At 44.6% G+C, this 27,960-nt stretch overlaps 1 protein-coding gene across 1 annotated transcript in view; it reads left to right on the forward strand.

Moving 5' to 3' along the window:
- The window catches only part of LOC114551723 (NLR family CARD domain-containing protein 3-like), a 50,437-nt gene that overhangs the window by 388 nt on the left and 22,089 nt on the right, over positions 1-27,960 (forward strand). Inside the window, exons 2-15 of the mRNA XM_028572688.1 lie at positions 1,343-1,682; positions 1,891-2,162; positions 6,968-7,099; positions 12,100-12,209; positions 13,942-14,006; positions 15,426-15,500; positions 18,597-18,839; positions 19,221-19,349; positions 20,206-20,328; positions 21,261-21,339; positions 21,990-22,197; positions 22,334-24,098; positions 24,189-24,362; positions 24,642-24,815. Of these exons, the coding sequence (XP_028428489.1) occupies positions 18,727-18,839; positions 19,221-19,349; positions 20,206-20,328; positions 21,261-21,339; positions 21,990-22,197; positions 22,334-24,098; positions 24,189-24,362; positions 24,642-24,815 (2,765 nt within the window). The 5' untranslated portion in view covers positions 1,343-1,682; positions 1,891-2,162; positions 6,968-7,099; ... (2 more) ...; positions 15,426-15,500; positions 18,597-18,726. The remainder of the gene's footprint in view (positions 1-1,342; positions 1,683-1,890; positions 2,163-6,967; positions 7,100-12,099; positions 12,210-13,941; positions 14,007-15,425; positions 15,501-18,596; positions 18,840-19,220; positions 19,350-20,205; positions 20,329-21,260; positions 21,340-21,989; positions 22,198-22,333; positions 24,099-24,188; positions 24,363-24,641; positions 24,816-27,960) is intronic.

Below are 27,960 nucleotides of genomic sequence, written 5' to 3' on the forward strand. Positions count from 1 at the left end.
GTGTGTGTGTGTGTGTGTGTGTGTGTGTGTGTGTGTGTGTGTGTGTGTGTGTGTGTGTGTGTGTGTGTGTGTGTGTGTGTGTGTGTGTGTGTGTGTGTGTGTGTGTGTGTGTGTGTGTGTGTGTGTGTGTGTGTGTGTGTGTGTGTGTGTGTGTGTGTGTGTGTGTGTGTGTGTGTGTGTGTGTGTGTGTGTGTGTGTGTGTGTGTGTGTGTGTGTGTGTGTGTGTGTGTGTGTGTGTGTGTGTGTGTGTGTGTGTGTGTGTGTGTGTGTGTGTGTGTGTGTGTGTGTGTGTGTGTGTGTGTGTGTGTGTGTGTGTGTGTGTGTGTGTGTGTGTGTGTGTGTGTGTGTGTGTGTGTGTGTGTGTGTGTGTGTGTGTGTGTGTGTGTGTGTGTGTGTGTGTGTGTGTGTGTGTGTGTGTGTGTGTGTGTGTGTGTGTGTGTGTGTGTGTGTGTGTGTGTGTGTGTGTGTGTGTGTGTGTGTGTGTGTGTGTGTGTGTGTGTGTGTGTGTGTGTGTGTGTGTGTGTGTGTGTGTGTGTGTGTGTGTGTGTGTGTGTGTGTGTGTGTGTGTGTGTGTGTGTGTGTGTGTGTGTGTGTGTGTGTGTGTGTGTGTGTGTGTGTGTGTGTGTGTGTGTGTGTGTGTGTGTGTGTGTGTGTGTGTGTGTGTGTGTGTGTGTGTGTGTGTGTGTGTGTGTGTGTGTGTGTGTGTGTGTGTGTGTGTGTGTGTGTGTGTGTGTGTGTGTGTGTGTGTGTGTGTGTGTGTGTGTGTGTGTGTGTGTGTGTGTGTGTGTGTGTGTGTGTGTGTGTGTGTGTGTGTGTGTGTGTGTGTGTGTGTGTGTGTGTGTGTGTGTGTGTGTGTGTGTGTGTGTGTGTGTGTGTGTGTGTGTGTGTGTGTGTGTGTGTGTGTGTGTGTGTGTGTGTGTGTGTGTGTGTGTGTGTGTGTGTGTGTGTGTGTGTGTGTGTGTGTGTGTGTGTGTGTGTGTGTGTGTGAAGCGATGCAGCGATCCCATTTCTAGTTCTTCTGACTTGTTACTACGACAACAGCTGGATGGATGGTGTGTGTGTTTGTGTTTCCTGGGCAGATTAAATCTGTGGCTCTGGGTGAATTAGTGCCAGACAGTTTTAGTGTTTGCCGTTCAGTTGGAGGTCAGGACAGGTGATCAGTCAGCTGAAGAATCCGAGAGATGGCAGGTTGGGACCGAGCACAAAGGAAGACTGAAAGGTGGAGAACTGGACGGACCAGATGAAGAACAACACCACGTCTGCACGCTTCATCTCAACACCTGATTGGACCCACAGAGGGAGAGCTGCTTTGTGATTGGCCCTTCTGTGTCCCTCCCCACAGGTTCAGGTGTCCTGGTCCAGGTGGGTTCCAGAAACTGGTGTTTGTTAGGACTCAGGAGGCGGAGCTGCTGTACAACACTGTCCAATGGGACGAGAGAGAGCCTCCTCCAATCAGCTGGCAGGATGGCTGCAGGGCCGCTGTACCACATCAGGTGTTCAGAGGAGGCTGCTGTCTGTCAGCTCCACCTTCCCCACTGTGACATCACAGATGGTAAGAGATGAGTTTACTAGAGCTGCTAGTTAGTAGTAGTCCAACTAGTAACACTGCTGCACTACAATCATTCTCCATCAAACCAGAGTGGACCAGCTGGCTGTCTCCACATGTTCTCATGTGTCTTTAGGTGAGTGTTCAATATCACCAATCTAGGAACATCCAGGTTCCTTCCACATGTAGACTTCATCCCAGATCAAAGTTCCACTGTCCACTGTCCTCAGGCTGTTACAATACAGACAAAGGGAGGATTTCAAAATAAAAGTCTTTGTTAGACACCTTCTCATCCTTTAGTTGACTTTAGATTCTCTGCAGATACTGACTCTTTGCTTTCTCAGAAAGCAGATTCTGAGCTGGAGTTTGGACCAAACTACCACCCAACGTTTGAGATCCTCCTGCCTCTAAACACACCAGAAGGGACTCTAAGAGTCCAAGACGAAGGACAGAGCGTCTGGGAGCATGACGGGGACATGATTGGTAAAGTTTTGATCCACCTGATACAACAGAAGACAACAGAGTTATGGAGTTATGAAGACAATCGGTATCGGGAGGCTAAAAGTGCGATCGGGGCATCTCTAGTTAAGATCAGACGTGACTTCACTTCCTGAAGGTTAGCACACGATGCAGAAGGTGACGAGCTCCGTTTGTTCCCTAAAGTTAAAAAGTGAAACCTAAATATAGGTCCGAATGCTGCTGGAACAAACCAACTTGTGGGGGAGTTTTTAGGGGAGGAAAGTCTTGTTTCATGTGCTGCAGCTAATCCTCTATCTAGCCTCCAAAGTGATGTTAGCCGTGCTGAATGTTTGTCTGGGGCTCGTTCAACAAGCTAAGGTTCAGGACTGTTGATGTTTGGAAGTTAGATCAGAAGGAGACTTTAGGGTCAAGCTACTGTTGTTGGTCAGAGTCTGTGACACAACGCTGACCTCACTGCTTCCTGACACATCTGATTGGCTCTTTTAACACTAGGTCTCCATCTACTACAGCTGTGTCAAACTCATTTTCCCAGAGGGCCACACTGGAAAAAGAGAATCACACCGAGGGCCAGACGTAGAGACTTTATTGACGTGCTTTTGTTTCATGGAAAATGTCAAATATCTTTGACTGTATGACTTCACCACTATTATGACATCGCTGTAGTGCTGAAGTCATTTTTGTATGTTTTTTCCCCCCAACTTCTTTATGGCTTTCTCAGACGTTTTTGTCTCCTTTTTATTTAAATTGTCGCCTTTTTTCACATTTTTGTCACCTTTTCTAACTTTTTTTTTTTAATAATTTTTTTTTCTTGCATTTTTGTCTACATAAAGCCCTACATAAGTCAGCAAAAATGTTCCTTAGCCATCATAGAATGTAGCAAATCAAGCACATTTTTTTACAACAATCTTTCGGCATAAATATGGAATTTCTGAGTCTCAAAGTCGGCAAATCTGCCAAATTCTGCTTTTGAGTGTCGCGTAACTGCAGTTAAAAAAACCACTTTCCCGTGTTTTTGGTTTTGGTGAACAACTATAGGTGGGCCAAAACCTATTGTGAACCCAAATTGATATGTGGGCCGGATTATATTCTGCAAGGGGCCGGATTTGGCCCGCGGGCCTTGAGTTTGACACATGTGATCTCCATAAACAGAGAACCACCAGTTGATCCCCAGATGGATCCAGAACTAGGGGGGCAGCATCACTAAACCAGGATCTAGAAATGTCTCCCTTTGGGTTCCTGATTCCTTCTTACGATTATTTCGGTCAATATTGAAATCCCGATAATTTAACACCATTACTCGTTGACTTCTGCAAAGATGTTGCAATTATTATAAAAAATAGTGGAAAAAGTTAATAAATCAACAGTAAAAAACACATAAAACTGTGAAATTTTCCTATTGAAACTTTATTTTTCATCCAGAACACAAGAGAAAATAAGAGTTTACTTGTAAAACGTAATGAGCTAAATTAATAGTTTTTCTCCATTATTGTGTTTTTGTGATCATTGGGAGCCCAAATCATAATGGTGATTCCATTTTCATTAACTGCACAGTCCTAGTTGATCCCCAGATGGATCCAGAAGTAGGGGGGCAGCATCACTAAACCAGGATCTAGAAATGTCTCCCTTTGGGTTCCTGATTCCTTCTTAAAGGAGAAGCCAAACTGCCAGCAGTCTTGTCCCGGTTCTCTTGCAGCTATAAGAGGGGGACATCCTGACCCAGCAGAGGACAGGGATCCCCAGAAGACACTTTGGAGAGCCAGTGGGTGATCCAGTTGTGAACCAGCTTCTGGATCAACTCCTTGAGCGTGGTGTTGTAACAGTCAGTCAGAACAGGCGGAGCAGACAAAGGGCGAGACGTGATGGACACGGTGAGAAGAAGAGGAAGTTGGGCCAGCTCAGTTCTGGTCTCTGGTCTCTGGGAGCTGGATCCAGTCCTTTCACCACAGCTGAGATTAATGGGAAGAAGCTCTCCAACAACTGATTACTGGTAGACATGGTTACTGGTTGGCATGGAGATCAACCTACACTTACAACTACTACTACTACTGGGTTGGTGTGTGGTGTGTGTGTGTGTGTGTGTGTGTGTGTGTGTGTGTGTGTGTGTGTGTGTGTGTGTGTGTGTGTGTGTGTGTGTGTCTCTGTGTGTGTGTGTTTGTGTCTGTGTGTGTGTGTGTGTGTGTGTGTGTGTAGTGTGTGTTGTCCATGTAGTGTATAGTGTGTAGTGTGTGTATTGTGTATAGTGTGTGTGTGTGGTGTGTGGTGTACACAACATACCATGTTGTGTGTCAACATGGACAACACACATACACACTAGGTTACACAATCTATACACAACATGGACAACACACACTACACTACACACTATACACAATACACACACTACACACTATACACAACATGGACAACACACACTACACACTATACACAATACACACACTACACACTATACACAACATGGACAACACACACTACACACTATACACAATACACACACACTATACACTACACACACATACACACTACACACAACATGGACAACACACACTACACAACATGGACAACACACACTACACACTATACACAATACACACTACACACTATACACAACATGGACAACACACACTACACACACTACAACAATATACACACACACTATACACAACATACACACTATACACACTATACACAATACACACTACACACTACACAACATGGACACAACATGGACTAACACAATACACACTACACACTATACACAATACACACACACACACAATACACACACTACACACTATACACAACATGGACAACACACACTACACACTACACACACACTATACACATACACACACTACACACTATACACAACATGGACAACACACACTACACACTACACTACACACTATACACAATACACACACTACACACTATACACAACATGGACAACACACACTACACTACACACTATACACAATACACACACTACACACTACACACAACATGGACAACACACACTACACACTACACACTATACACAATACACACACTACACACTATACACAACATGGACAACACACACTACACTACACACTATACACAATACACACACTACACACTACACACATGGACAACACACACTACACACTACACTACACACTATACACAATACACACTACACAACATGGACACACTACACACTACACACAACATGGACACACTACACACACAATACACACACTACACACACACTACACACAACATGGACACTACACACAACATGGACACACAATACAACATGGACAACACACACTACACAACACACACAACACACACTACACACACACACACACTACACACTACACACACTACACACACTACACACAACATGGACAACACACACTACACACACTACACACAATACACACTACACACTACACACAACATGGACAACACACACTACACACAACATGGACAATACACAATACACACTACACACAATACACACTACACACACACTACACACTATACACTACACATGGACACACACACACACACTACACACTACATACACACTATACACACTACTACACAACATGGACAACACACACACACACACTACACAATACACACACAACATGGTACACTACTACACTATACTACACACTTCTTCACATTAATCTCACTATACACAAAGGACACACACTACACCCAGACATGGACCACAAACTGGACACACTACACAATACAGTTTACACACTACTACACACTACATGGACAACATGGACACACACACACTACTACACACAATACACACTACACACACACACATGGACAACACACACACACACACTACACTAACATGGACACACTACACACTACAACATGGACAACACACTACACACTTTACACACACACTATACATGGACACACACATACAATACACTACACACTACACACTATACACACACACACACTACACACTATACACAATACACACACTACACACAACATGGACAACACACACTACACACTACACTATACACACTATACACACACACACACAACACACACACACACTACACTACACACTATACACAACACACACTACACACAACACTCTACACACACACACACACACTATACAACACACACACACACACAACACAATACACTACATGGACACACATACACACACTACACACTACACTACATGGACACACACATACACACACACACACACACAATACACACACACTAAACACAACAACATGGACCTTTCAACAGGAACAGTATGAGTTTTTTGTGAACTACACACAAACACACAACAGGAATGTGATGAGTTTTTTTTCAACAGGAATGTGATGAGTTTTATTGTGAAAGTCTCTTCCTTTCAACAGGAATGTGATGAGTTTTATTGTGAAAGTCTCTTCCTTTCAACAGGAATGTGCTGAGTTTTATTGTGGAAGTCTCTTCCTTTCAACAGGAATGTGCTGAGTTTTATTGTGAAAGTCTCTTCCTTTCAACAGGAATGTGATGAGTTTTATTGTGAAAGTCTCTTCCTTTCAACAGGAATGAAAGTCAACATGGACAACTGAGTTTTATTGTGAAAGTCTCTTCCTTTCAACAGGAATGTGCTGAGTTTTATTGTGAGGAAGTCTGAGTTTTATTTCAAGTCTCTTCCTTTCAACAGGAATGTGATGAGTTTTATTGTGAAAGTCTCTTCCTTTCAACAGGAATGTGATTAGTTTTATTGTGAAAGTCTCTTCCTTTCAACAGGAATGTGATGAGTTTTATTGTGAAAGTCTCTTCCTTTCCTTTGCTGAGGAATTGTGTTCTCTTTTCAACAGGAATGTGTTGAGTTTTATTGTGAAAGTTCTGAGAAGTCTCCTGGTGTGTGTTATCTGACTTGATGTTTGTGTGACCCTGATCATCTTCCTGCAGCTCCAGTCAGAAGTCCAGCAGAAATCCTGCAGATTTCAACCTCAGCTGCTAACAGACATACAGTGGAGCCTGATGGCAGATCCCACCTGCTGCCAGAGTGCCGCTGAGCAAACTGCTCCAAACTAAAGAACTGTGAGTAGAGTTCACTTATGATGCTGGAGTGTCAGATATCATGTAGAAACTCAATTTGGTTTTAATGTAAAATAAGACCCTGTAAAGCTAAAGGTATGCACACATTCCAGTGAGTTTAGCTAATGTTTGTTAAACTAACTGGTTCCATTATCAGACAAGCCTGTTTATTATTATTATTATATTTCGCTTGTTTGGTTTTGTCAGATTATTTGATGTTTCTGTCCAGATGTAAATATGTTGCCCAACCTAAAACTAAACATCAGAACTGTTCACATCATTAGCTTTTAATCCTACAAGGATATATGTCGGGTTTACTCACAATGTTGCTCATCTCCAGAACGCTGTCCAAATCTATATTTAAAAACCGAGCAATTTAAGACTAAATTACAAATACACAGCGATCCGCTACTTAATACAGTTGATTTGTTCCTATTTTTAATTCCCCACGATCCTCTCCTTAATACGGCCAAAACATCCAATTAAAGTTTAAAATCATGTCCCTTTTTATGATGGGTTCACACTGCTGGCGTTGCTGTTCAGAGTGTATGTTGTTGTGAGTAAAAGGTGAGTTTATTCTAAAAGATGTAAGATGAATAGAGAGACAAATGGCTGCTCTCTGACCTGAATGTAAGCAGAACTGAAGACCAGATCCAGCTGAATCACAGACTTTCTTCTCTTTTACCACACTGAATGTTGAGCTTCTTGTAACTACGGGGATGTGGGAGAGAATGAGAATCAAGCTGTGAGTGAAGTACAGAAAAGTGTAATATGTGATGGGGTGTCTGGGGGACAGACAGGTGAGGTCAGAGACACACAGGAGGGACAGTCAGTCTCTTCCTTTCAACAGGAGGAGGTCAGGGGGGACTCTTCCTTTCAGGAGGAAGGAGGTGGAGGAGGGGGAGAAGGAGGTGGAGAGATGGAGGAGGGAGATGGAGGAGGAGAGGTGGAGGAGGAAGAGAGAGATGGAGGAGGTCCAGAGATGGAGGATTTCAGAGGAGGAGGACAGATGTGGAGGAGGAGAGATGGAGAGACCTGGCCAGAGTGGAGGAGCAGGAGATGGAACTAAAGAGGTGGAGGAGGTGGAGATGGAGGAGGGAGAGGAGGAGGAGAAAGATTTGGTTTGGATGTAAGATGGAGGAGGGAGATGGAGGAGGAGAGTGAGGAGGATGTTTGTTAAACTAACTGGTTCCATTATCAGAGATGAAGGAGGCTTGTTTGGGAGATTATTTGATGTTTCTGTCCAGATGTAAATATGTTGCCCAACCTAAAACTAAACATCAGACTGTTGGAGGAGGAGGGAGACAAGGTAGGGGACAATGGAGGAAGCTGGATCTATATTTAGGGAGAGCAATTTAAGACTAAATTAGAGATGGAGGATCCGGAGATTTGGAGGTGGAGGTGGAGGAGGGAGAGGTGGAGGAGGGATGTCCCTTTGGAGGATGGGTTAGAGGTGGGAGGAGGGAGAGGTGGAGGAGGGAGAGGATGGAGGAGGGAGAGGTGGAGGAGGGAGAGATGGAGACAAAGGGAGAGGAGGATCACAGACTTTCTTCTCTTGGACCACACTGAATGTTGAGGAGGGAGAGGTGAATGAGAAGGAGGAGAGGTGGACAGAAAAGTGTAAGATGTGGAGGGGGGAGAGAGGGAGGTCAGAGAGGTGGAGGAGGGAGAGGTGGAGGAGGTAGAGGTGGAGGAGGGGAGAGATGGAGGAGGGAGAGGTGGAGGAGGGAGAGGTGGAGGGGGAGAGATGGAGGAGGTAGAGATGGAGGAGGGAGAGATGGAGGAGGGAGAGGTGGAGGAGGGAGAGGTGGAGGAGGGAGAGGTGGAGGAGGGAGAGGAGGAGGAGGAGGAGGAGGGAGATGGAGGGAGATGGAGGAGGTGGAGGTGGAGATGGAGGAGGGAGAGATGGAGGGAGAGGTGGAGGAGGTGGAGATGGAGGAGGGAGAGATGGAGGAGGGAGAGATGGAGGGGAGAGGTGGAGGAGGGAGAGATGGAGGAGGGAGAGGTGGAGGGAGAGAGATGAAGGAGGAGAGGTGGAGGGATGGAGGAGGGAGAGGTGGAGGAGGAGGAGGAGAGGTGGAGGAGGGAGAGGTGGAGGAGGGAGAGATGGAGGAGGGAGAGATGGAGGAGGGAGAGATGGAGGAGGTAGAGGTGGAGGAGGAGAGGTGGAGGAGGTAGAGGTGGAGGAGGGAGAGATGGAGGAGGTAGAGGTGGAGGAGCTAGAGGTGGAGGAGGGGAGGAGGAGGAGGGAGAGGTGGAGGAGGGAGAGATGGAGGAGGGAGAGGTGGAGGAGAGAGAGATGGAGGAGGGAGAGGTGGAGGGAGAGGTGGAGGAGGGAGGAGGTGGAGGAGGGAGAGGTGGAGGAGGGAGAGGTGGAGGAGGGGAGATGGAGGAGGGGAGGAGGAGGGGAGATGGAGGAGGTAGAGATGGAGGAGGTAGAGGTGGAGGAGGAGAGGTGGAGGAGGGAGAGGTGGAGGAGGGAGAGGTGGAGGAGGAGAGGTGGAGGAGGGAGAGGTGGAGGAGGTGGAGAGATGGAGGAGGAGAGTGGAGGAGGGAGAGGTGGAGGAGGTGGAGGGGGAGGAGGGAGGAGATGGAGGAGGGAGAGATGGAGGAGGTAGAGGTGGAGGAGGAGAGGTGGAGGAGGGAGAGATGGAGGAGGGAGAGGTGGAGGGAGAGGAGAGGTGGAGGAGGGAGAGGTGGAGGAGGGAGAGATGGAGGGAGAGAGATGGAGGGGAGGTGGAGGAGAGGTGGAGGAGGGAGAGGTGGAGGAGGGAGATGGAGGAGGGAGAGATGGAGGAGGTAGAGATGGAGGAGGGAGAGGTGGAGGAGGGAGAGATGGAGGAGGGAGAGATGGAGGAGAGATGGAGGGAGAGGTGGAGAGATGGAGGAGGGGAGAGGTGGAGGAGGAGAGATGGAGGAGGAGGAGGGGGAGGAGGGAGAGGTGGAGGAGGGAGAGGTGGAGGGGAGAGATGGAGGAGGGAGATGGAGGAGGGGGAGATGGAGGAGGAGAGGTGGAGGAGGGGAGATGGAGGAGGAGGGAGATGGAGGAGGAGAGATGGAGGAGGGAGATGGAGGAGGGAGAGGTGGAGGAGGGAGGTGGAGGGAGAGGTGGAGGAGGGAGAGGTGGAGGAGGGAGAGATGGAGGAGGGAGAGATGGAGGAGGTAGAGGATGGAGGAGGGAGAGATGGAGGAGGGAGATGGAGGAGGGAGAGATGGAGGAGGGAGATGGAGGAGGAGAGGAGGGAGAGAGATGGAGGAGGGAGAGATGGAGGAGGGAGAGGTGGAGGGGAGAGGTGGAGGGAGAGGTGGAGGAGAGAGGAGGAGGGAGAGATGGAGGAGGGGAGATGGAGGAGGGAGAGATGGAGGGAGAGATGGAGGAGGGAGAGATGGAGGAGGGGAGAGGTGGAGGAGGGGAGATGGAGGAAGGAGGTGGAGGAGGAGAGGTGGAGGAGGGGAGATGGAGGAGGGAGAGGTGGAGGAGAGAGAGATGGAGGAGGGGAGGAGGTGGAGGGAGAGGTGGAGGAGGTAGAGGTGGAGGAGGAGAGATGGAGGAGGGAGAGATGGAGGAGGGAGATGGAGGAGGGAGAGATGGAGGGAGAGAGATGGAGGGGAGAGATGGAGGAGGGAGATGGAGGAGGGAGAGATGGAGGGAGAGATGGAGGAGAGAGAGATGATGGAGGGAGAGGTGGAGGGAGAGGTGGAGGAGAGAGAGATGAAGGAGGGAGAGATGGAGGAGGGAGATGGAGGAGGGAGAGATGGAGGGAGAGATGGAGGAGAGAGAGATGACGGAGGGAGAGGTGGAGGGAGAGGTGGAGGAGGTAGAGGTGGAGGAGGGAGAGGTGGAGGAGGGAGATGGAGGAGGAAGAGGTGGAGGAGGTAGAGGTGGAGGAGGAGAGATGGAGGAGGGAGAGGTGGAGGAGAGAGAGATGAAGGAGGGAGAGATGGAGGAGGGAGATGGAGGAGGAGAGATGGAGGAGAGAGATGGAGGGAGAGATGGAGGAGAGAGAGATGATGGAGGGAGAGGTGGAGGGAGAGGTGGAGGAGAGAGAGATGAAGGAGGGAGAGATGGAGGAGGGAGATGGAGGAGGGAGAGATGGAGGGAGATGGAGGAGAGAGAGATGACGGAGGGAGAGGTGGAGGAGGGAGAGGTGGAGAGAGAGATGAAGGAGGGGAGGGAGATGGAGGAGGGAGATGGAGGAGGGAGATGGAGGGGAGAGATGGAGGGAGAGATGGAGGGAGAGAGATGGAGGGAGAGAGGGAGGAGGAGAGGTGGAGGAGGGAGGTGGAGGAGGGAGGTGGAGGAGGTAGAGGTGGAGGAGGGAGAGATGGAGGAGGGAGAGATGGAGAGATGGAGGAGGAGAGGTGGAGGAGGGAGAGGTGGAGGAGGGAGATGTGGAGGAGGTAGAGGTGGAGGAGGGAGAGATGGAGGAGGGAGAGATGGAGGAGGGAGATGTGGAGGAGAGACTACAGACTTACTTACTTTTGTGTCACTTTGTTGAGTTTTTGTTGCGTTTTTTGTTAGCAGCCTGATCTTCATGCTGACTCTTTGATCTTCTATTCTACCAAAAATATACCAACATTTTGTTGAAATATCAGATATTTTGCTCCTCTAAAAACTCAGGGTTGTTTGCATTGAAATCTAAAAGTGTTTGTGAGTCAGATGTTTTTTAGAGGTGGAGGAATCAACCGATACCGATTAGCCGATGACCGATACGGGCTGCCTATTTTCTTGAAGCCAATATTTGGAGCCGATGCTGTTTTTGCTCCCTCAATTTACATCCTAAAAATGACACGATGAAGATAACAAATGTTACATGTCTCAATTTTAAAACGGAACATTTATTGAAGTTAAAAAAACATTATTATATATGTATATAACTTAACTTTCAGGGTCAGAACTTAACTTGACTTAACTTTAAAAGAGAACAAACTGCTACCTTACCTCGCTGATTATCAGTCGGCTGGTTGTTATTCTGATCCTCTTTTCCTCTTTCCTTCTGCAGTCCTTCTGTCCAGTGAAGAAGAGGAGGAAGAAGAGGAGGAAGGAGAGGAGGAAGGAGAGGAGGAAGGAGACGGAGGAAAGAGGACGACACAAAGCTCAGAGCAGAGACCGGTAGGAGACTCAAACTACAGACTCACCGTCTTCATGTTCCCAGATGTTCGAGACAGACGCTGCTCTAAGAGTTTAACTCTGTGTGTAGAGAACAGTTAGTAGGGTGTGTGTGTGTGTAACTGTGTGTGTAACTGTGTGTGTAGAGAACAGTTAGTAGGGTGTGTGTGTGTGTAACTGTGTGTGTAACTGTGTGTGTAGAGAACAGTTAGTAGGGGTGTGTGTGTGTGTGTAACTGTGTGTGTAACTGTGTGTGTAGAGAACAGTTAGTAGGGTGTGTGTGTGTGTGTGTAACTGTGTGTGTAACTGTGTGTGTAGAGAACAGTTAGTAGGGTGTGTGTGTGTGTGTGTGTGTGTGTGTAACTGTGTGTGTAGAGAACAGTTAGTAGGGTGTGTGTGTGTGTAACTGTGTGTGTAACTGTGTGTGTAGAGAACAGTTAGTAGGGTGTGTGTGTGTGTGTAACTGTGTGTGTAACTGTGTGTGTAGAGAACAGTTAGTAGGGTGTGTGTGTAACTGTGTGTGTAGAGAACAGTTATTAGATTAAAAGATGACCCCCCAAGTCTTTAATTTAGAGAGTCGACCTGCAGCAGAACTTCATCATCTGGTCCTTATTGTCCCACTAGAGCACTGCGCTCCCGGAATGCGGGGCTACTTATGGTTCCTAGAGTCTCTGGAAGTAGACTGGGGGCCAGGGCCTTCAGCTATCAGGCTCCAGTATTATGGAACCAGCTCCCAGTCTGGGTTCGAGGAGCAGACACCGTCACCACATTTAAGAGTAAACTGAAAACCCTCCTCTTTGATAAAGCTTATAGTTAGGGAACGAGGAGTTGAAGCGTCCACCTAACCCGCCCACTGCTTCTCCTCGTAGTCATCAGTTTTATATACTGTATAATTAATAATCTAGTGAGAGTAGAGGGAGGCAGGCCAGTACAGCCCGATCCGGTTGGGGAGAGTTCTAGCCCGACCAGGCACCTCTCTTTAACCTGCCTCTCTTTTGTATGCATCCTGTCCCAGAAATGCTTGTTACTAATCTAGCTCTGGGGAGTTTCCCGGTCGCATCCTGCTGCGTCCTGCTGCATCCGCAGCCTCCACCCGTGCTCTGCAGCGCCACGTTACATCCCGCTACGCCCTGCTGTGATGTTCATACGCACAGAGTAGTCAGGATCCGCTATAGGAGACTGCACTACTCAGTATGACACGATGTGCCCGGCTATGACGTGAACTTCCACGATAACCTTCGAAGTCACTGTGACTTCTAATGTGACTGTTATCACCACTGTTCATCACGCCCCCAACCGGCCCGTCAGACACCGCCTACCAAGAGTCTGGGTCTGCCGAGGTTTCTTCCTAAAAGGGAGTTTTTTCTTGCCACTGTCGCAATAGCCACTGCTAATGCTTGCTCTTGAGGGAATTACTGTAATTGTTGGGGTTTTGGAATTTATAGAGTGTGGTCTAGACCTACTCTATCTGTAAAGTGTCTCGAGATAACTTGTGTTATGATTTGATACTATAAATAAAATTGAATTGGTCAACGACTCACACAAGACTTTATATACACACACACATGGAGACTCTGCTGAGGGTGTGTGTATGTGTCTCTGTGTGTGTGTCTCTGTGTGTGTGTGTCTGTGTATGTGTTTGTGTGTGTGTGTCTCTGTGTGTGAGAGTGTGTGTTATTTCCTACATTCTGTAATGTTGCGTCTCTGGGCGTTTCTTCCTGTTTCCTGTTTCTAGATTCCAGAGTTTCCAGAAGCTGATGTGTGGCGGTGTTTTCTCTCCGTGTGAAGCTCCAGCTGAAGGTAATTTAACTCTAATGTCTGTAATGTTTATATATTCATATATATATAATGTCTGTAACGTTTGACTGGTCAACTACAGCTGTGGTCAGTTTAGTTTAAGAGCAGAAAGCTGCAGAGAACCCAACTCAACTGGACTTGGGATTAATTAAATCTGGCGTCTTCACAAAGATCCTCCGCCATGTTGTGTGGGTATCTGGGAGTGTTACTTTAAAATATTCTTTAAATTAAACTCTTTAAACATCATTTGGCACTGTTTAAACTCCATTTTGTTTCAGAGAAAGTTGAACATGATGAAAGTGTTTGAACTCATTGCTATGAGTTTCATTTTTTATAATAACTCTGTAACTGCGTCACTAGAAGTCTGAGAGGAGACTGTTTGCATGAGGCAGATCTTAAGACTCAAACAAACAGGAGGAGCTGGGACATTAGTGTGGACAGTACTGAACACAAGCTGGGACATTTACCATGGAAAATAGGATTAATTGCACAGCACTACAGCGTGTGTATGTGTGTGTATGTGTGTGTGTGTGTGTGTGTGTGTGTGTGTGTGTGTGTGTGTGTGTGTGTGTGTGTGTGTGTGTGTGTGTGTGTGTGTGTGTGTGTTAGGTAATGCAGTGGCGGTATGACCAAAAATTTGCATCCCTGTATTTTTTAAGATTCTGGCGGTTTGACGGTATAACACGGTATTTTCTTTCTTTTGCTTGACTGGGTCTTTATATAGGTTTATAATGGATTATTTTACTGTCTGAATATAAAAAGAAATGTTTCAATGTCATCATGTTTACTAAAAGTTTTGATTACTAAAGGGTTTGCTTGGCTCCCCAACATTATATAACGTTATATGAAGGAAAATGAAAACAACTAAACTTAAATAAAATAAATACACATACCAACAAACTTAACATGCTTCCTTTTCCAAACCAAATAGATGTAAGATTGCTGTTTAAACACTACCTTGACCACAGGTAACGTTAGGGTTAGGTTGTTGTAGAAAAGTGAGTGTAGCTCGGCTGTCAGCTGCTCCGGTGTTTGAATAACGTTAGTGGTTTGGCCGAAGTATTTCGGCGAGGCAATACATCTTAAATCCAACTTAACCCGTCTTTCTCTCTAGTGGGACTGTAGGTGGATTGTTATTGCGTTCATTATGTTGCTCCGCTGCATGCTTGAGGTGACAGGTGTGTGTGTGTGTGTGTGTGTGTGTGTGTGTGTGTAAACCACCATCATTTAGTTGCAGAAAATTACATTCTTCTTCCTGTGGCCAATCAGTGAAAAGCACTATTAACCTCCATAGACATGTAGAAAGTCCCTGGTGCTGAATTCACAGGTGAAGGGAGGATAAATTAAACACTGAAAACAACAACCCCAGTTACACAGAGAGAAGAAACAAAGCTCTTATTGGGAAAATCTGCTTCCTGAAAGGTGGAGCTGTGACTCATCAGGAAACAACTCACCTGAGATCTTCTTCATCAACTCTTTGGACCGTTTGAAGAAACTGTAAGTTGTTGTTTGATACTTTAAAGTGCCCATATTATGAAAAAATCACTTTTTCTGGTGATTTGGGATGTTCTTTTGTGTCTCTGGTGCTTCCACACAAAGACAAACTTTAAAATAAACCCATCCATGGTGTTCTGAGTGAGATAGGGTTTCTGAATGTGTCCTGCCTTCAGTCTCCTGGTGAGTTGTTCAAAATCGGCCCGGCTTGTGACATCACTAGCCGAAACGACCTGGCTAACCGTAACCGTTAGCTCGTAGCGTTAGCGTGCTAATGCGAACACTAGCATGCTACCTTGTTCTCAATAGCAAAGCACTGCTACAACACACACAAGTTCACCCTAATCTCCAGAAGAACTCCTTCCATGTGCTCCCTGGTTTAGAAGAAGTCTCCCAGCTGATCCTGCCTTGGAACTGACTGAAGTTGGAGAAACAGCCTTTCTTTTACTGTCTATGGAGCTAGCTGACATGATCTATGACCTGAGCTACTGAGCATGTGCGAGTGCAATCAAAGATAGTACAGAAGAAGAAAAGAGGTCTCACTCTATAGCTAAAACAGAGACCTGAACACAGGGTGAAAAGAGAATCTGCAGCAGTGAGAGAGAGCTGTGCAGTACAACAAAAATATGGTGTTTTTTGATAATTAAACCATGTAAACTTATTCTGGTACAACCTTAAAATACAGTTATGAACCTGAAAATGATTATAATATGGGCGCTTTAACAACACGTTAGTCTTTGGTCTCTTCAGGGTTAGTTTCTGGCTCTGTAATGTTAAATATAATGTTTCTACTTCACTTCTTATTTCCTGAGAAAGTGTTAAGGACTCTTGTGTTGAAGATAAATCTCCATGTTGTAACATGTACTACTACAGAGGAGGTTTTAAATACTTTGCCAGGTGTTTCTACGTCTGTCTGTCCCAACCGTGAGGCTGCAGTCAGGAAACTCTACAGCTGTGTAGTTGAGATCTAAATGAAGGCTGAGTTTGAAGATGGGGGGCAACTTTAAGCCCGTGGCTGGATTTGGCCGGTGTGATCCATCATAAGATGGCCTCTAGTTATTTATGTGTTTTAGAAAACACACCGTCGTCTCCACCAGAGTAAAGTCAGACACAACAGGACTCTACTGTTTCCTCTGGAACCTTTCAGAATAAAATGTTACTGTTGTAGTGATATGTGGAGGAGGATGCACAGGACAGAAAGGTGAGATTGATTGTCATAATGGAGTCTTGTCTCCATTAGAGGACAGAAAGATGACATTAGTCCTGGAGTCTTGTCTCCATTAGAGGACAGAAAGATGACATTAGTCCTGGAGTCTTTTCTCCATTAGAGCAGTGGTTCCCAACCTTTTTTCCTTGGCGCCCCCCCTACTCATGTCTAAGAAAAGCTGAGCCCCCGAAACCGAAGTTGAGGTAACTCTTGAAATAGAGCCTTACTTTCTTTTTTGATACAGAGCAGTTATCAGCACTGTTATGTTTCTCCGCCATGTTTCATTCATAAAATAGTGATGCCGTGGCGGCAGGAAAAACGAGGATACAACAGAATATACAGTTTTCATACTGACTTTTGTATACATTATATATTCTAGTGTATTATCATAATTTTTTTAACAATTTTTTTTACCTCAACCTCAAACCAGATAAAGACTCGCGCCCCCCCTGTGATCTTTGCCGCACCCCCTGGGGGTGCCCGGCCCCCAGGTTGGGAACCACTGCACTAGATTGTTCATTGAAGCAAATCCTCCAATCTGCTTACAGTGCCATATTTCTCCATGCAGCATTTTGTATAATATTTTTAGTGTCCAATTAACTTGTGTTTCTTATAAGCGTGTTATTTTTTTTTTTTTCTTTAAAAAGATAAGACGTTTGTGTTTCTTCTACACAGATTTTTGTACTTTTTCATTTTTATTTTCAGTATATGTGCAAAGGTACATCAAATCCTAAATGTCCCGGGATCACAATCGTATGGTGACATTCCCTTTCAACTCCCCAACCAATCTCAAACCTCACCTTTCATTATTATTCTCATTCGGTGGCATCCACATCTACTGAATATCATTACAGACTTCAAAGCAGGAGACAGAGGAGGACTTTAATCAGAAAGTTCCAGCAATAGTAAGGCTCTGTAACCCCAGGGTAGTCTAGTGCAGTGGTTCCCAACCTTTTTTCCTTGGCGCCCCCCCTACTCATGTCTAAGAAAAGCTGAGCCCCCCCCCACCCAAAACCGAAGTTGAGGTAACTCTCGAGATAGAGCCTCTCTTTCTTTTTTGATACAGAGGAGTTATCAGCACTGTTTCTCCGGCATGTTTCATTCATAAAATAGTGATGCCGTGGGGCAGGAAAATTGAGGATACAACAAAATATATAGTTTTCATACAGACTTTTTTATACATTAGATATTCTAGTGTATTATAATTTGTTTAACATGTGCAAAACATTTTTTTTTACCTCAACCTCAAACCAGATAAAGACTCGCGCCCCCCCTGTGATCTTTGCCGCCCCCCCTGGGGGTGCCCGGACCCCAGGTTGGGAACCACTGCATTAGAGGACAGAAAGATGACTTTAGTCCTGGAGTCTTGTCTCCATTAGAGGATAGAAAGAGGACATTAGTCCTGGAGTCTTGTCTCCATTAGAGGACAGAAAGATGTCATTAGTCCTGGAGTCTTGTCTCCATTAGAGGACCGAAAGATGACATTAGTCCTGGAGTCTTGACTCCATTAGAGGACAGAAAGATGACATTAGTCCTGGAGTCTTGTCTCCATTAGAGGACAGAAAGATGACATTAGTCCTGGAGTCTTGTCTCCATTAGAGGACAGAAAGATGACATTAGTCCTGGAGTCTTGTCTCCATTAGAGGACAGAAAGATGACATTAGTCCTGGAGTCTTGTCTCCATTAGAGGACAGAAGGATGACATTAGTCCTGGAGTCCTTCCAATGTCCCTGTTCTCCCAGAAAGAGAATGAATGACAGAGCAGGATGAGCAGAGAGCAGAAATCATTCAGTGAAGAGCTTCAGACTTTATTTTCTGCTTGATAGCTTCTAGTTTCTCCAGCAGCTTCTGTTTCTGGAGATTAAAAAGTGGTCTTCCTCTCTTTCTACCAGGACCCATCAGAGACCAGACCCTGCTGAACTTAACTTGAACCTGAACCCTGCTGGGTGTCTGAAGAGTCACTGGTCCATGGAGACACCACTACTTTAAAAAAGGTGACCTGTAAGGGAGAGGCCAATACAAATGGAGGAGAGGCTTCCTGAAATGGAGGAGAGAGGATTGATGGAGAGACTTGAATGGCAGAAGGAGAGAATAGCGATGGAAAGGGAAATAGAAATGTTAAGAAGAAGATTGAGGTGAGTTGTGAACTTCCAGCAAACTGGAACAAGTCTCATTGGATGGAACTACATCCTGTCTGGGTTGTTTTGGGTCTTGTCAGTCTCATGCACACTCCTTCAAATAAAGTTTGAAAGTTTGAAATGAAAATATTTTTGCTAAAGAATTTCCGGTCTCACTCAAATTATCTTCTGTTTAGACAACATTTTGAAATATTAAGCCAATGTTTTTTGTTTTTTTAAATCTGATATGAAAATATATTTTTTGAGTTTTGGTCAGAAAGAAAAACATTATTGGCATTTAATTGTTAATAATTAGGCCTACAGACATTCATATTAATATTATATTCAGGGAGACTTTACCTGAACATGTGACCGTCAATAAATGTGTTCTTCTATCAGGACCCAGCAGAGACCAGAGTCTCCTGAACCTGAACCTGAACCTGAACCCAGCTGTGTTTCCTTTAAGAGTGACCAGTCACATCAAGGCCTCATTGACTTTAAAGGAGAGCAACCCTCTGCTAAAAAGAGGTAAGCTGTTAAGAATATTATTATATTACTGATTCATGTTTCAACTTTTATGTATCCAGAGAAGTTTTGAAATAAATTTTCAGTATCTTTCTTTTTTATTTATATTCTCACATCTGAAAGCTGTCCAGTAAGACCAGTCTTCAACTGTAGATCTCAATTTAATATTGGACCTAGTTTGGTCCAGTATTATCTGGTATTTTAGCCCCATTAAAAAAACATTTTAAATCTCCAATAACCATAGGGTAGGCTAAAAATCATGAATGGCAAAATTCTTCCCAAATGTTCTTCTCCAACTGGGAATACCAGGGGGTGGTTGGGATGTATGCCCCTCATGGTGCCCCTTCCAGGGTAACTTCATCTGCACATCCCCTCTGGAGAACCAGCCACCCTTGGTAAGTGTTCTGAAGACTTCTGCCATTTGAGTCTGGACACTTATGGCCAAGTTCCTGACCCAAATTGGTCCAAACGCAAAATTCTTCCCAAATGTTGGATGTGGGTTTGCCAGTTGGATGTCAGATCAGAAGTCAATAAGGGGAAGCAACAAAAAGGGAACCACCATCCAACAGTATCCTCAGTCCAGGTCAGCAGTTCTCCCGAAAATGAGAATATTTTTTCAAAGTAATTTCCTCTACTCAAAATATCTTTCTGTTTAGACAACATTTTGAAATATTATATTTAGAATTTTTAAATTCTGATTTGAAAATATATTTTTATTGACTTTTGGACAGAAAGTAAAGCATTGTTGGCATTATTTGTTAATAATTAGGTCTACAGACATATTCATATTAATATTATATTTTATGCAGGGAGACTTTACCTGAACATGTGACCCTCAATAAATGGGTTTTTCTATCAGGACCCAGCAGAAACCAGAGTCCCCTGAACCTGATCCTGAACCCAGCTGTGTGTCCTTTAAGAGTGACCAGTCACATCAAGGCCTCATTGACTTTAAAGGAGAGCAACCCTCTGCTGAAAAGAGGTAAGCTGTTAATATTATTATTATATTACTGATTATTGTTTCAACTTTTATGTATCCAGAGAAATTTTTAAATTTATTTTCAGCATCTCTTTCTTCTTCACATATATTTATATTCTCACATCTGAAAGCTGTCCAGTAAGACCAGTCTTCAACTGTAGATCTCAATTTAATATTGGACCAATAATATCTGGTGTTTTAGCCCGATTAAAATAAATCTCCCATAGCCATAGGGTAGGCTACAAATCATGAATGGCAAAATCCTCCCCAAATGTCCTTCTCCATCTGGGAATACCAGGGTGATGGTTGGGATGTATGCGCCTCAGAGTGCCCCTTCCAGGGTAACTTCATTTGCACCCCCTATCATCACTGCCATCATCGCATATGTTTTTATTTATTTTTTTACTTATTTCAAGCGGAAGTTTTGGATCTGGGTTTTCCAGTTGGATGTCAGATCAGAAGTCAATAAGGGGAAGCAACAAAAACGGAACCACCATCCAACAGTATCCTCAGTCCAGGTCAGCAGTTCTCCCCGACTACAAATAGGCAATTAAGCTCTGCTTCCCCCTCCTGAGTTAGCTCAGGGTTTGCCAAAATCGTTTTGAGGCCAACAGGTTTTTCATCGTTGACTCCCCAAACTTCTTTTACCTACACATGTTTGCTTCCATGACCACAGAAGCTGCAGACCTTTAGGCCTTATGATACCAGTCTGCTGCTTCAGGAGTCCTTTAGGCCAACCATGTTGTAGCCCTTGTTTACTTCTTAGTTCTTTCTGTTGATTAGCAGGATCAGCAGCACCACCAACACCTTAATGTCAGGGGAAACCATTTGGTTCAATGTTGTAATCAACACTTTAAGTCAAAGGATCTTTACCTTGTGTGTGTCTCTGTGTGGACATACATGATGTGAGCTAATTCTTCCTGATTTCTCCACAGAGTGGACCAGGAGAACTCAGAGGTTCCCAGTGGGCAGTCTGCCCAGCAGCATCAAACACACCTGGACTCCATCTTTATGGTCTGTACATGTACAACAACTACTTTTACGTCTATTCTATTTACAACCATCTCCATGCTGCACTTTTCAAAACAGTGGTTTGTCAGTCTGTCCAACATGGATCTAAAGAGATGGTGGTGGATTTTAGGAAGTCAAAGCCAACCTGCCAGTCGGTCTGCATAAAGGGGGAGGCCATTGAGGTTGTGCAGACCTACAAGTACTTGGGTGTACTCCTGGACAGTAAGCTTGACTGGTCCGCTAATACAGATGCTCTGTATAAAAAGGGGCAGAGCCGTCTCTTCTTTCTCAGAAAGCTCAGATCTTTTGACATTTGTAGTAGGTTCAGGAGATCCTTTGTCCCCACAGCCATCAGGCTTTTTAAGACCAACTAAACACCCCCCCCCTCCCCTCCCCCTAAGCCCAAAATAATATAATTATGCTGCTCTTAATCTGTTTTCTCTTTTTTTCTCTATCTCTCTTGTGTATGCATTTGCATTGTATTTATTTATTTATTAATTATGGGGAGTATGGTGTATATGAATGCGTGTTAATGTGTGAGCTGCTGGACACTCAAATTTTCCCATGGGGATGAATGAAGTATCTTCTATCTATCTATGTTTGCTTCCATGATTTCGGTTTGATGGTGTGATTCATATAATCTTCTGTTCCAGCTGCTGGAGGAGAACATTGTCACTTTTATGAAGAACGAGCTGAAGAAGATCCAGAAGGTTCTGAGTCCAGATTACCCAAAATGCTCAGAGAGTCACAGGGACGATGAGGATGAAGAGCAGAGTAGGAGCAAAGAGGCATTTCTGAAGATCACACTACACTTCTTGAGGAGAATGAAGCATGACGAGCTGGCTGACCGTCTGCAGCGCAGTAAGAGGATTTCTCTAAAGATTTAACTTGCTGGACTAATGGGACGTTTACTAATGTCTCCAGAGAAGGGTCAAAGTATTTTCTTGTTTTCTTTACAAAATTACTTAATTAGCTTTTTTGTTGTGTATTCATTCAGGAAGTCCAGCAGTTTGTAAACATAAACTCAAATCTAACCTAAACAAGAAGTTCCAGCTTGTGTTTGAGGGGATTGCTAAAGCAGGAAACCCAACCATTCTGAATCAGATGTTCACAGAGATCTACATCATAAAGGAAGGGACTGCAAAGGTCAATGATGAACACGAGGTCAGACAGATTGAAACAGCATTCAGGAAACCAGACAGAACAGAAACAACAATCAGACATGAAGACATCTTTAAAACCCCACCTGGAAGAGAAAAAACAATCAGAACAGTGCTGACAATGGGAGTGGCTGGCATCGGGAAAACAGTCTTAACACAGAAGTTTACTCTGGACTGGGCTGAAGACAAAGCCAACCAGGACATCCAGTTCACATTTCCATTCACCTTCAGAGAGCTGAATGTGCTGAAAGAGAGAAAGTACAGCATGGTGGAACTTGTTCATTACTTCTTTAGTGAAACCAAAGAAGCAGGAATCCTCAGGTTTGAAGAGTTCCAGATTGTGTTCATCTTTGACGGTCTGGATGAGTGTCGACTTCCTCTGGACTTCCGCAACACTGAGATCCTGACTGATGTTACGAAGTCCACCTCAGTGGGTGTGCTGCTGACAAACCTCATCAGGGGGAATCTGCTTCCCTCTGCTCGTCTCTGGATAACCACACGACCTGCAGCAGCCAATCAGATCCCTCCTGGGTGTGTTGACATTGTGACAGAGGTCAGAGGGTTCACTGACCCACAGAAGGAGGAGTACTTCAGGAAGAGATTCAGTGATGAGGAGCAGGCCAACAGAATCATCTCCCACGTCAAGACATCACGAAGCCTCCACATCATGTGCCACATCCCAGTCTTCTGCTGGATCACTGCTACAGTTCTGGAGGACATGTTGAAGACCAGAGAGGGAGGAGAGCTGCCCAAGACCCTGACTGAGATGTACATCCACTTCCTGGTGGTTCAGTCCAAAGTGAAGAACATCAAGTATGACGGAGGAGCCGAGACAGATCCACACTGGAGTCCAGACACTAGGAATATGATGGAGTCTCTGGGGAAACTGGCTTTTGAGCAGCTGCAGAAAGGCAACCTGATCTTCTACGAATCAGACCTCAGAGACTGTGGCATGGATATTATAGCAGCCTCAGTGTGCTCCGGAGTGATCACACAGATCTTTAAAGAGGAGAGAGGACTGTACCAGGACAAGGTGTTCTGCTTCATCCACCTGAGTGTTCAGGAGTTTTTGGCTGCTCTTCATGTCCATCTGACATTCACCAACTCTGGAGTCAACCTGCTGTCAGAAGAACAAACAACATCAACACAGTTCTACCAGAGTGCTGTGGAAGAGGCCTTACAGAGTCCAAATGGACACCTGGACTTGTTCCTCCGCTTCCTCCTGGGTCTTTCACTGCCGACCAATCAGAATCTCCTACGAGGCCTGCTTACACAGACAGGAAGTAGCTCACAGACCAATGAGGAAACAGTCCAGTACATCAAGAAGAAGATCAGTGATAATCTGTCTGCAGAGAGAAGCATCAATCTGTTCCACTGTCTGAATGAACTGAATGATTGTTCTCTGGTGGAGCACATCCAACAGTCCCTGAGTTCAGGAAGTCTCTCCACAGATAAACTGTCTCCTGCTCAGTGGTCAGCTCTGGTCTTCATCTTACTGTCATCAGAAGAAGATCTGGACATGTTTGACCTGAAGAAATACTCTGCTTCAGATGAGGCTCTTCTGAGGCTGCTGCCAGTGGTTAAAGCCTCCAACAGAGCTGTGTAAGTGGGATTTATTCATCATTACATACTCTGCTATCTTTCAACAGGATTTAAAATAAATAACTTGTTTCCTTCCTGTTGTCTCTTCAGACTGGGGGGCTGTAACCTGTCAGAGAGAAGCTGTGAAGCTCTATCCTCATTTCTCAGCTCCCAGTCCTCTAGTTTGAGAGAGCTGGACCTGAGTAACAACAACCTGAAGGATTCAGGAGTGAAGCTGATATCTGTTGGACTGAAGAGTCCACATTGCACATTAGAGACCCTCAGGTCAGGATTCATTAACCCATTCAACTGATGAACATTTAAAATCTGATTAACTTTAGTTGATAAAACAGCTTGTGTAACTTTTTGTCTGCTGATATGATAAACTTGGGCAGTAGTTTCGAGACTCAGAGTTACTTTCCGTGAACATTTTTCATCATTTGCTTTTGTTGTTAAATAATTACATACCACAGATGATTTTAAAGATTTATTCTAAATCTGGACCAAAAATGTGTGTCCGTGTGTTCACAGAGGGTTCCTGTGTGTTGTTCTGTGTGTTTGCAGTCTGTCAGGCTGTCTGATCTCAGAGGAAGGCTGTTCTTCTCTGGCCTCAGCTCTGAGCTCCAACCCCTCCCATCTGAGAGAGCTGGACCTGAGCTACAATCATCCAGGAGACTCAGGAGTGGAGCTACTTTCAGCGGGACTGAAGGATCCAAACTGGAGACTGGACACTCTCAGGTACAAACACCGTAAAACAAAAAGGAGATATTTGTTTACTAAGTTTTGAAGGACAACATCTCCAGGAACTAAAATAATACTTGATGTAGTTTGGACACATCTCTGTATGTTAAAGGCACTGTCCGTGGTTTCAAGATCTTTTGAAGATATCTTTTTTTCCCTCCTTCCAAATCCTCAATATCAAATCGGTTTCAACTCGACAGAAAGATCCAGGACAGTTTTAGCCTAGCTTAGCACAAAGCAATGTGCTTTCTACGCTCTGAGAAGAATGTGTGGATGAACCATTAATTTGCTCTTTCGGCAGAGTAGTTAGCTAGAGGTTTAAAATGTTAGTTGCCGGTGCTGCATGGCTCATGTGATCGATCAGAGATGTACACTGACGTCTGGACCAATTATTGTACAAAGTTCCTCTTGTGCTGGGAAAGTACCGACTCTTAGTTCAAAAAGTCCCTCAAAATGTTCTTTCCTAGTCCCTGCGGTGCAAACACAATATATATGTGTGTATGTGAGAGGGATGTAATGTTCATGTTTCTCTACATAGAAAGGTCCACTGTTGCACCAAATGCTTAGCCTGACAAGCCAGACCCACATCAAGATGGTGGGTCTGGGAACTCACCATTGACGGAGCTCAATCCGAGGGGCGGGATAAATGGTTGTCTTTCCTGTCATACCGCGTGAAAGTGATGGCTTGTGTCAGCGTGTGATCATATCTCTGCAGCAGTTTATTAGGGGTCTCTTATGGAGGATATATTTATTCATAATTCAAATTGAAAGTCCAAAGAGAAAACGAAGCAAGATCAAATAAAAAATATTATTTTACTACGCTACTAGGAAAAATCATGCCATAATTAAATTTAAAAAAGAAAAAGGAAACTAAAAAAGCAAAGTTGAAATTTAAAATGATAATTTGAAATTGTAAAGTGCAATGTAAAAAGTCAAATTTAAAATGCAAAGCTTAAATATAAATGCAGAAACTGAAATCTTTGAAATATTTTATTGATTGAGAGTCAGCAGACAGACCGTCATCAGTGGGGGTCAGACAAACTCTCTTTCTCTATTTCTCTCTCTCCCTCTCGCTTTTCTCTCTCTCTCCAGACAGCCCAAATATGAATATAAATAAGTAAATGCCCCCCCTCCTCCTTTCAGGGTGGAGCCCGCTGGAGTCAGATGGTTGACACCAGGTCTGAGGAAGTGTAAGTCTGTTTTTAATTTCATTCATCAAAACTGTGACATCACTCATTCAACCCTCTGATGTCATCATCAGAGTGCTGATTGGTTAATAACTGCAGCTGTGTTGTGTCTCCTTCTCTCCATCAGATTCCTGTGAACTCACACTTGACACAAACACAGTGCACAGAAAACTCAAACTGTCTGACAACAACAGGAAGGTGACACGTGTGGAGGAGGATCAGCCATATCCTGATCATCCAGAGAGGTTTGACTACTATCATCAGCTGCTGTGTAGAGATGGTCTGACTGGTCGCTGTTACTGGGAGGTCGAGCGGAGAGGAAAGGTTTATATATCAGTGAGTTACAGAGGAACCAGGAGGAGAGGAAACAGTGCTGACTGTAGGCTTGGATATAATGATCAGTCCTGGAGTCTGAGCTGCTCTGATGATTATTACTCTTTCTGGCACAATAACAGCAGAACATCCATCTCCTCCTCCTCTGTCTCTGGTAGAGTAGCAGTGTATGTGGACTGTCCTGCTGGCTCTCTGTCCTTCTACACAGTCTCCTCTGACTCACTGATCCACCTCTACACCTTCAACACCACATTCACTCAACCTCTTTATCCTGGGTTTTGGTTAAGGTCTCTTCCTTCAGGTTCTAATTCCTCAGTGTCTCTGTGTTGTGTGGAGGACTGATAATCTCCTCCTGTTTGTCACTGCTGATCAGTTGAGTCTGTACAGGATCACACTTAGGTATTGTTATGAACTAATGAATGAACTTTGTATAAAATAATTCAGAATGATTGAACAGATTCCTCGTGAACATTGTAAACTTCTTCCACTTCCAGTCCTTTTAAAGATGGAAGCTGTGATCGTGAAATTTTAGAAATGCCGTTGACTTGTGTCATGTTTAGTTTTGAATTCTGTCTTTTTTTTTAATAAACTCTGTAAAAAAATAATTCTGAACGATTGAACAGATTTGTCATTAACATTGTAAACTTTAGGGCTTCACGATGTACCATTTTTTAAAGCCAAAGCGTAATCAGCTGGCGTAATATACATATCGCGATAGACACTCGGAGAAAAGGCTGTAGTACTTGAGTCCGGACTCAAGTTGTATTTCTATTGTCTTGGACTAGTTGGTCTTTCGACTCGGACTTGTCTTGGACTCACCAAATATTCTAGTTGGTCTGGTCTGAGTCTTGCACGATATGCTTTTTTTCAGTTCAAGAATGTGAACATATCAATTTTTTATTAACACCTGTGTTGCTTGTTAATTGTTACATTTTCCTAGCCTGGAAATCCAGACCCAAATCCAAAAGGATTAAGGGTCTGACATCGAGAAATGAAAGTCGCCAATCTTGAGGGGCGGCACCAAGCGTGCATTTGAAAATCTCACTCCACGCAATTGGATAACACTACGACCAATCACAACAACACATGGAGTGAGGTATCCAGAGCCCCATACACTTAGCTACCAGCGGAGCTAAATGGTAGATTAAACTGTTGTCATCTGTTTAGCTTGCCTCTGGCCCTCCTATATCAGATACACTGGTGTGATTGGTGCAGCCCAGATACAAGTGCATAGTTAATGAGCAGCATTACTCCATGCCAGAGTAACTTGCTGAGAAAATTCAAATTGTGCTCTCGCGAGAACTCTGGATTTTCAGGGTAATATTTTCCATTGGCAGTCCAGAATGTTGTTACACAACATGTGGTTCTACAGAATATAAAGACTCAACATCTAACGTGTAAAGTTTCAGCTTTTATGTGACTTAAGTGAAATAGGTATACTTCAAGTAAATAATATGGCCTACTTTGATCACTTATGGGTCTTGACTCTCTCTCAGTTGGACTCGGTTTTGACTTGGTCTCAACTAGTCCTGGTCTTGGACTCGACAAACGTGGACTTGAATTCAGCCCTGCTCCGAGATGTTTTGTTAGTTGAAAGACAAAATCAGTAGAAAATTACACTT

This window comes from Perca flavescens, unplaced genomic scaffold (genome assembly GCF_004354835.1).
Source record: "Perca flavescens isolate YP-PL-M2 unplaced genomic scaffold, PFLA_1.0 EPR50_1.1_unplaced_scaf_4, whole genome shotgun sequence".
NCBI lineage: Eukaryota > Metazoa > Chordata > Actinopteri > Perciformes > Percidae > Perca > Perca flavescens.